This window comes from Dendrobates tinctorius, unplaced genomic scaffold (genome assembly GCF_039654945.1).
Source record: "Dendrobates tinctorius isolate UK_male_01 unplaced genomic scaffold, ASM3965494v1 ptg000060l, whole genome shotgun sequence".
In the NCBI taxonomy this organism is placed as follows: Eukaryota; Metazoa; Chordata; class Amphibia; order Anura; family Dendrobatidae; genus Dendrobates; species Dendrobates tinctorius.
The window spans coordinates 1,827,297-1,837,924 of record NW_027361728.1 but is presented as its reverse complement, the minus strand read 5'-3'; the positions used below and the strand labels follow the sequence as shown (position 1 = coordinate 1,837,924).

The 10,628-nt window shown below is 45.9% G+C and overlaps 1 protein-coding gene across 2 annotated transcripts in view; it reads left to right on the top strand.

Moving 5' to 3' along the window:
• The first annotated feature begins 204 nt into the window (after nucleotides 1–204).
• The window catches only part of MB21D2 (Mab-21 domain containing 2), a 136,429-nt gene continuing 126,005 nt past the window's right edge, over nucleotides 205–10,628 (top strand). The window contains exon 1 of one of the 2 annotated variants that reach the window (XM_073578635.1): nucleotides 205–830. In XM_073578635.1, the coding sequence (XP_073434736.1) occupies nucleotides 626–830 (205 nt within the window). In that variant the 5' untranslated portion in view covers nucleotides 205–625. The remainder of the gene's footprint in view (nucleotides 831–10,628) is intronic. The other variant, XM_073578634.1, reaches the window with a different exon arrangement.

Here is a 10,628-nt window from a genome sequence, read left to right as displayed (position 1 = left end):
TAGTGATCCATTAGTGATCGTTCTGTTCCCATCATTCTTTCTCAGACGGTGGAAAGAGGCCGGGAAACAAGTGTTCAACGACTTCTTCAATTCTGTCGATCACACTCATTTATCGTCCTGAACTCAGCGCATGTAACTACAACCGAAATGTTTCTGTGATGGGTAATATGGCAGCATCTGGGGCCCCACTTTGCCTAAAACCGGCCCCGGCCCTACAGGTACATGAGTAGCCTCACACTAGGTGGCCACAGGCTGCGCACTGTACCCCTCCACACACGGAGTGCCCTAGGACCCGGCCGTCAGCTGACTGCACCTGCTACCGACAATGCCGGGGTAAGGGGAGTGTGGCCCCGGAGCCTTCCACCTCCCCGCACAGTCCCGCCCCGGGTACACGGGCACACGGCGCCGCTCCTGTGTGGCAGCTGCAGAGGAGGGGCTGGCAGCTTGTTGAATGATCTCACAGACACTCGTGTCACATTGTCTCCAGTGTGCGGGGAGCCCGGCCTCACTCACTCCCACGTCCACACTCCCGGCAGCCATCTCCCACTATCCCGGGGCGGGGAAGGAAGGCGGCGGCAGCAGCTCTGCTCTCATCTGATCCTGCTGCCTGACTGTGCGAGCGAAGATGGCGGCTCCCATCCCCAGCAAACCCGGCACCGTAGGGGGAGGCAGCAAGCCGGCGGCCCCGGAGCTGGACTTCAGGTCTGGAGCCCGGACCGAGGAATTAAATAAACTCATCCTGGAATTCAGCAAGCACGACCAGCGGGAGTACGACGACCAGCGAGCGCTGGAGATCCACACGGCCAAGGACTTCATCTTCTCCATGCTAGGTAAGTGCACCCTGTCTGCCGGGCTGGCGCCCACCCGTGGGCATGTAGATGGGCACCTGTGATGGCAGCCTGTGCGCCCAGCACACACATGGGCACGTCTGGCACCGGTCCACGGGGATCAGCAGCTCGGAGCAGACGGCCCGGCCATTGCTCGTCTATTCCTGCATACCTGCTCCAGACACGTATCCTGTACACTGGTGACACACGGTGCAGTCCAGCAGTCACACAGTGTCATTCCCGGGGACACACGCTGGACTGTGCGGTCAGGACCATGGGGGATCAATCACAGCTGGCGCGCTGTCCGTCACCCGCCACCGAGTGCTCGCGCTGTCCGCCACCGAGTGCTCGCGCTGTCCGCCACCGAGTGCTCGCGCTGTCCGCCACCGAGTGCTCGCGCTGTCCGCCACCGAGTGCTCGCGCTGTCCGCCACCGAGTGCTCGCGCTGTCCGCCACCGAGTGCTCGCGCTGTCCGCCACCGAGTGCTCGCGCTGTCCGCCACCGAGTGCTCGCGCTGTCCGCCACCTGCCACCCAGCAAGCAAACTGTTCGTCACCCAACATCCAGTGCGCGCGCTGTGCGTCCTCTGAAGTCAAATGCATTAAATTCATAAATAGTGATTTCCCTCATAATGCATTTGGCACATATTTCGTCTGCTCATGTGTCCAGAAATGTTCTCCTGTAATTTGTGGACTCCATTTCTTTTATATAGTGAATGTGTTGGCGTGTGAGGTCACAGTAACGTCGGGCTCCACCCGTTTTTCAAAAAGCGAATAAAACACCAAAAGTCGCAACATTTCTGCACAACTATACGTAGTGCAAAAATGTATGACGTCAGTTTTCTTGTGTAAAAAGTATAATGAATCATGTCCTAAGACTGAAGCGATAATTCTAAAGAAGTGATAAGAAATGTACAATGTGTGTTCTAAAGCCCAAACATAGCAACAAAGGTATCTTCCCCACAATTTTTTTTTTTTTTTTTTTTTTTTTTAACCACATTTTCCCTTCCTCTCATTTCTCCTTTTTACACTTTTCATAACATTTTTTTTTCTCATGTCATCTCCTCGCTTCTTTTCCTCTCATTTCTGCTTGCCCTGCATTTCTCCTTGTTCACCCTTTTCTTTACCCTCATTTCTCCTTTTACCCCTATTATCTCCCTCTCATTTTGCTTTCGTCCCCCTCTCTGATCTATCCCACTCACTACTCCTTTTTGTCTCCTTTTCCCTCACTTCTCTCTCTCTTGTGTCCCCCTTTTCCCCTCACTTCTCTCGTGTCCCCCTTTTTCCCATCACTTCTCTCTCTCATGTCCCCCTTTTTCCCCTCACTTCTCTCTCTCATGTCCCCCTTTTTTTCCCCTCACTTCTCTCTCTCATGTCCCCCTTTTTTTCCCCTCACTTCTCTCTCTCGTGTCCCCCTTTTTTCCCCCTCACTTCTCTCTCTCGTGTCCCCCTTTTTCCCCCCTCACTTCTCTCTCTCTGGTGTCCCCCTTTTTCCCCCCTCACTTCTCTCTCTCTCGTGTCCCCCTTTTCCATTCCCTACAATACTTACTTTTTCTCTCTTTCACCTCCTTTGTTTATTTCCGGAGTCATGTCAGCCCACTTATTGCTGAGACTTGAAGGATCTGTATACCTTCTTCAGTGTCTTCTTACCTGCAGGAGAGGTGTAGCATTCTTTCTTGTAGGAGTGGAAATCTGTGACATTAACCATTGGCTTTCTTTATTTCTGGCTGTTTGTATTCTCATTGAATAATGAGCATTACTTATTCAGTGGTGCATCTACTGTGGAGCAGGTGTCGGTGTGCAGTAATCGCTTTGTAAAGTGCTGCCATTACACTGGAGAGTTTTGCTAGTATGTTCCACTTTTACTGCTTTCTGTTCATGTCACAAACCCCGCAGATTTGTGCCCCATTTGCCAGATCCTAGGATCAGGTTATGTTAGAGGCTGCTGCACTGCTTGCCATTCATGGGATGTTGCCCTTGCTACTAGCACTTGTGTATTACATATGAGCAGCTGTCGACACATGTACTGGGAAGTATATAATAATCCTTTGTCACAACTTGTGTGGAGAAGTCTGAACATGAAGCTTTGAGTAAATCTCCTTATGGGTATTCTGTGTAGCTGGATTTATCATTTAAATGCAGTAAATGTTGACAGCTGTGAACTCCTTTATAGGGGATATCTGAGTAACGCACTGTGATGAAAAGCTATTGGAGTGAAAATAGAGCATTCACCCTGCCATCTCCATTGGCTCTTTCTTTCAGTCCCATAGACAATCGCAGTACTTACAGTGGCCTACAAAAGTATTTACCCCCTTGGCTTTTCTTGTGTTCTCAATTGGTTTAAGGTCTGAGCTTTGACTAGGCCACTCCAAAACTTTTACACGTTTCTCATTAAACCACTCATGTTGCTTAGCTTTAGCAGTTTGCTTTGGGTCATTGTCTCATTGGAAGGTGAACCTCTTTCTAAGTCTCAAATAACTGACAGAATGAAACCGGTTTTGCTTAAGAATAACCCAGAATTTCGCACTATCCATCTTCTCCTCGACTCTGTCCATTTTCCCTGTCCCTACTGCCGAAAAACATCTCCAAATCATAATGCTGCCTCCACCATGTTCCACTGTGGGGATTGTGTTCTTGGGATGATGAGCTGTGTTGGTTTCATGCTAGACATAGCGTTTACCTTTGTGGCCAAAAAGTTCAATTTTGGTCTCATCTGACCACAGAACCTTCCTCCATACATTTGGGGAGTCTCCCACATGTGTTTTGGCAAGCTCAAAATGAGCCTTACAATTTTTGTGTGCAAGTAAAAGCTTTTTTTTTCTGCCCACTCTTCCATAAAGACCACCTCTATAGTTTGGCTTATTGTGGTCTCATGGACAGATACTTCAGTCTCTGCTTGGGGACTCTGCAGCTCCTTCAGAGTTACCCTTGGTCTCTGTGCTGCCTCTCAGGTTAATGCCCTCCTTGCCCAAGCTGAGAGTTTTAGTTAGCAGCCCTACCTTGGTAGGTTTGTTGCCATGCTCTTTCCATTTCATAATGGGTTTGATGGTGCTCTGGAGGATCATCAGAGATTGGGATATATTTTTATGACCCGACCCTGACTTGCACTTTTCCACAACTTTGTCACAGACTTGTTTGGTGTTTTCCTTGGTCTACATGGTGTTTGGTTAGTGGTGCTTCTTGCTTAATGGTGCTGCAGCCATTGTAGATTTTCAGAAAAGGTGTGCATATACTGACAGACCATGAGACACTTCGATTTCACACAGGTGGACTTTCTATCTAAGCATGTGACTTATGAAGGGAATTGCTTGCACCAGAAATGGCATGTGGCAATTTTTCGTTACTTGATCCCATAAATTTAATTTATGCCTATATTTTTCTCACTTCACCAACTTGGACTATTTAGCGCTGGTGCATCACACACAAGTCTGATGGCATAAATATAAAAACACAGGTTGTAATGTAACCACATAGGTAAAAAAAAGCTAAGGGCAGGGGGAATACTACTTTCACAAGCCACTGTGGTTGTGCCTGCTAGACCACCACTCCATGATGATTCTCCTCATGGCAGTTATGGAGTGAGTGGTTAGATGAGTCTCAGGATCCCCTTTTTTAAAGTGTTATTCCCATTGACTATCCCAACAATTGGACCCCTACCAATCCCAAGAACGGGGCTCTGCAGAGCCCCATCTGAAAGCAATAGTAGCCAGATATGCGCATCACCATATCGTTGGTTCTCTCTAGCATCTCCATGGAGAATGAAGGGGGGAGTCCACGCTGGTTTGGCAACTACTCCATTTAGACTGGGGATTTGAGAGCCCTGATTCAGTATCCCAGCAGGTCCCAGCCGTCTCACTCCTGGGAATAACCCTTTAATGTAGCAGTGCCGCCCCCCACTATCAGACTTTGGTCACCTGTTCTGCAGTAGGTGGTAAGCGACATATATTAGAAAATCTGCCTCGGCACAATGATGACTCCATGGAGGAGAGGCGCTACTGTATGTACATCTCTTGTTGCTTGTGCCATAGTTGCCAACATAGGATGCATGGGTTGGAACATACACTGCACCTACAGAACAAGGCTGTACTTGTCTTTCACAGTCAGTTATGACCTGTAAGCAGTGTTTTCGCCATCTGTTCTATTATTTCTAAACACTGTTTTTCGGTGATTCCTTTGTATCCCCGTTCATACTGGACCCACACACACAAATGATACACCATTTGAAAGGTAAACTTGCCCCCTTCAGCAAGAAAAGAGCCAAAGAAACCACACATCCACGATTTGATCACAAAATACAGTTTAAACATTAATTTGCGTAAACCTGCAGTAAGGAAAAATGACCTGCAGGTGGCACCTCACTACTCCAAAGCACACTACCACAAAGCTACTTACAAACATCACAAACAAATCCAAACATTTGCCTTGGGGTCTTTCCAGCTTGCTCAAGTGCTTGCCCAGCCTATTTCTGGCACATTGGAGGATTCCACATTTCACTGCAGGTAAGGCACATATGCAAACACATTTGTATACATGCACTGCTTTTTCGCTGATTATTTCGCCCCACACACACATGATACACCATTTGAAAGGTAAACTTGCCCCCTTCAGCAAGAAAATAGCCAAACAAACCACACATCCACGATTTTATCACTAAATACAGTTTAAACATTCATTTTCATAAACCTGCAGAAAGACACAATGACCTGCAGGTAGCACTTCAACCAGAGAACATTTTTTGGCCTCTACTTATCAAACCAATTTATTGTATTACCAATCTACGTATATAAATACCTGTCTGTGCTCATCAGCTCATGAAATACTTTACATTTGACCAGCTGGCTTTTTCTGAAATTGCCTGCCCCCCCGACGACCAATGTGCGAACATTTCACACGGGCCAAGCCAGTATATACATATTAGAATAATGTGTATAGTTGCAATACAGAGGAATCACAACAGTGTGGACATTGCACGCTGTCACGAGAAACCTCTTTAATATGTTAATGTAGAGTCCCTTGGGCCGCCCACAGATAACGCAGCTCTACTACAACTCTGTGTCTCGGTATTGGAGAATTGTAGTTGTCGTCTCGTTGCCTAATATAATATTTACTCTTCAGCAGCTGAATGAATGAAGCATGGTGAGCACGTAACTGTGTTTGTATTTCATGGTTAAAATAGCCTTTTAGGAAAATGGGTCATTCAGGCAAAATGCATGGGTTTCCCTGGTCAGTAATTGACTGTCAACACAATTAGAAGTATCTGTCCTCTTTCTCATAGGATGTGGCAGGGTTTGTGCGGATGTGATGTGAAAGATCACTTAACCTTCTGTTCTGTTGCAAGTAATCAACGCCTGCCCTTCTGTGGGAATCGCAATGGTCTAGGAAAGACATGCTCATGTGTGCGGGCAAAACTGATATTATATATTGTTCTTCCTGAGAATTGTGCTCGAAATCGGGTGTTTAAGCCATTCCACATTGTCGGAGAGGACCCATCTCTGGAGATGAGTGAACTTATGAGCTGGACGTAAGCCCTGAGAGCCCACTCCTATCCGGCGGCATCCACCTAGCATGCTGTCATGTGTGCGTCACTTTGTAGCAAAGACGTTGTGGCTGCTGTCAGGTAGGAGGCATTTGCCGAGCTCCTGTCCTGCAGCCATGGAATAATGACCTGGCTGCTGGACCAGCGTCATGTGGACCAATTTGCTCATCTCCACCTGTTGCCACTCCTGACAAGTCTGCTTTCCCATAAAATGGAGCTATACTTCTTTGTCCTGCTGGATCTACTTCTGTCTTTATTCATAGATTTCCATGAAAAATGCTCGGAACAGAATTCCAGTGAGTTTTCAGTTTCATGACGCACCGCCACTTTTATCTGTGGACAGCAGACTATAGAGCAGGAGGCACCAGGAAGATTGATATAGATAAGTTTTTTTGGAAAAAATTTAAAAGGAGTCTATTGGTCAGTTGTGGCTACTTCTTCCAGCGGCAGCATGATCTAGAAGCAGAGACCCTGATTCCAGAGATGTATCACTTAGTTTACTGGGTGCAGCAGTTGTGATGAAATCACTGATTTCTCTGCTGAAGATGTAGCAGTGCTGTAAATATTGAGAACTGTATAACCTCGCCCACCCCACTGCTTGGCTGCATTCTGTGTACACTGTGCGTAGGCAGAAAACATCTAATGAGTGCTCGGGGCATGGCTGGACTAGGAGGCACAAGACATTTAGTTCTATAGTAATTATCTTTTACTGATAAGAGACTAAGTATATTGAAATAGCAATACACAGCCTAAGTGACACATTGCTGGAATCAGGGTCACCGCCTCTACACTATGAAGCTTTTGCGTTACATTGAAAAATCTGCTGACAGATTACCTCTGACTGTGTGTTTTTATTCCTTTAAATCCCTGTTCATTCTGAGTTTAGAAGTCCAGTTGGTGGTCCTGTTAAGTTATTGCCCACTTTGTGTATGACTTCATGCACACTGTGAGTAGGGCCGCCCACTGGACACCGAAGCCCAGAAATAATTCAGTTTATAAAGTACATGTTATTTTGTGGGAAGAGATTCCGTATAATATACCGATCTGCTCAGCTCTTGTTGCTGTACATACATGACTGGTTTGATATAAAACCTATGTGCTAAACCTTGAATAGCTTTATTCTGTTTTATTCTGAACCCTATCCCATCTAGAAGGGCATGAAATAATTTTTGAAAACAAATGGTCCTGGTAATGTATGAGCATCCACCCCTCTCCCTGTGCTGCATACAGAGATTGTAATCTCCATGGAAGATCTTTTAGACTTGGTTTCATGTATAGGTTGTGGCATGTCCTAATAATCCAGTCTCGGCACGTTGTCTGCCACAAGAATCTGATCACATGATGTCTGTATTATAAATGCTTAGTTTCCAGCAAAATACGTAAAAATAACCCATGGAGGCTTCTTCTTTACGTTGTATCTCATATATAGAGAGAAGCCATGGAAATGGTAAAGAAAGTCCACAGGGGTGCAAGTCTGGGGGGCAGAGTGTTCCTGGTCTCTGAGGCGAAGTACAGACATGGGTGCCCACTGCAGGGGTGCATACAGTCAATAGGTGTGCACCCAGTGGTTGGTGTGATGGATAATTAGCAGTGATGAGTGAGCGTGCTCTGATAAGGTGTTATATGAGCATGCTCGAGTGCCAACCAAGTGACTTCAGCGTGCTCAAATAATATGTTCGAGTCCTCCTGGTTGCATGTCTCGTGGCTGTTTTACAGCTGTAACACATGCAGGGATTGCCTGTTTGTTAGACAATTCCTGCATGTGTTGCGGCTGTCGGACCGCTGGGGCCTAACATATTTTTTGAGCACACCAAAGGCACTCGGTTAGCACCGAAGCATGGTCGCACAGCACCTTATCCGAACACGTTTGCTCATCACTAATTGGACATCCATCCACTTTAGGGTTCCATTGTTTAAAGGGAAGGAAAAGTAATACCACAAGGTCCACGTTTTTTTTTGCAGTGGCCCCTCTGTCCAGGAAAGCACAGTCTGCAGTAAACTATATACAGATGCATACCTGTCAGATGGAGGCTGCAAGAACACACTTTTGGACCCTGTCTGTTAAATGGGGCCATAGGATTATTCTGGAATATGTGAGGGGACACCCAGGGCCAGTTTTAGGCAAAAAGGGGCCCTAGGCAAAAGTTTAAAATGGGGTCCCAAATGCTAACATATTGCACATCACACAGAGGCATTTCCGTTGTAGTTATGTGCGCTGAGTTCAGGTCGCTAAACGAGCGCGATATTATTGTAATATTGTAGTCGTTCGACTCTTGTTTCCCAGTCTGTATACACCAACTGAGAAAGAATGATGGGTACAGAACAATCACTAATAGATTAATCTGTCTCCATACAGTATCATGTTATCAGTTGCACATCTACAATTTACAGCGGCGAGGTGCTGCTGATAACAAGGATTTCTGTTCCGGCATAAACAATCCAATCACTCAATGAATATGCAGCATTTTGCCTGTTTAGTATAATACACCCCATAGACCTCAACATAGTATAATGTGCACCACAGTCCTCCATATTGTAAAATGGACACCCCATAGTCCTCCATATAATATAATGTGCCCCATACTACACCATATAGTATAATACACGTCCCATAGTCCTCCGTATAGTATGATACACTCCCTATGGTCCTCCATATTGTATAATACACTCCCTATCGTCCTCCATATATTAAAATACACTCCTCAGTCCTCCATATAGTATTATACACTTCCCATAGTCCTCTATATAATATAATACACTCCTTATAGTCCTCCATAAATTAAAATACACTGCTCAGTCCTCCATATAGTATAATTCACTCCTCCATATATTAAAATACACTCAGTCCTCCAAATAGTATAATACACTCCTCATAGTCCTCCATAAATTAAAATACACTGCTCAGTCCTCCATATAGTATAATACACCCCTCATAGTGTTCCATTTAGTATAATGCACCGCCATAGTCATCCATGTAGTACAATTCACTTCCCATAGTATAATGCACTCCATAGTTCTTCATATAGTGTGTATGTGTGTGTGTGTATATATATATATATATATATATATATATATATATTCCGAGTATAATGCAGCCCCACCATACAATATAATGTAACCCCCCATAGAATATAATGCAGCTCCTCCATAGAATATATGGTAGCACCCTCATATAGTATAATGTAGCCCCCCACAGAATACAAAGTAGCCCCCTCATAGGGTATGATGCAATCACCCCTCATAGAATATAATAAATATAATACAGCTCCCCATAGAATATAATGTATCCCCCCCCCCCATAGAATATAATGTAGCCCCATAAGAGTATGTTGCAATCCTCCCTCATAGAATATAAAACAGCCCCCCATAGAATCTAATGTAGCCCGTCTTAGATTATAATGTGGCCCGCCTAACCATAGAATATAATCTAGCCCCCCATAGAATGCCCACACAGTCCAGTACTCACTGATTTATTAAAAAAAAAACACACAATCCTCACCTCTCCTTGTGCCCTGCGCTGCTCCCAACTTGGCTCCGGTCTCAGCTGTTGCAGCCTGCCCTGCACACAGCAGGTACATGATGAAGTGACGTTATCGCGCACCCATGCTGTCAGAGGCAGGTGGGAATGATGGGAGAGGGAGCGTCAGCTGACGCTCGCGCCCTAATCATTGCTTTGAACTGTTGAATGCGTCGGCGCTGGCGAGGGGAGTCGGCGTTGGTGGCAGGCGACTGGCTGGGGGCCCCAGGCAGCTGCCTGGTCTGCCTGCCACTAATGGCGGCCCTGAGGTGTAAGCGCCTTACCTCATCAGTGTGCACCCTTGGTTCGGCATGGTGACCTATGTATCACTTGGTGTGTTTTGTGGTATGGCCAGCAGTGTGACACTGAAGGCTCACATTCTCCTTATTCCATACTGTGTGCGGTTGTTCAGAAGTCCATGAATTTCTATGATGTAGGTGCATCGGCTGCAACATCTGCTTAGTGTCCAAGCAATTCATTAATATTATCAGGACTAGTGAAGATGGGGGCCTATCTTTCTTACTGGCCAATTAAATGTTTATTTCTAGTGACCGGGGGAATGTAATAAATCAGGGGGGTTAATAATAGATGAGGCGTGGGTCAGCTAAGCACGGAGGTCTTCGCGAATAAAGACATTGTGTATGGATGCCTTCCATAGAGGTAGTATGTTGTCCAAGAGAGCAGGTGACTCGCAGTTCGGGGCTCGTTCACATGTCGGACTGCTTTGTTTTTTTTCCAAACAAGAAAAAT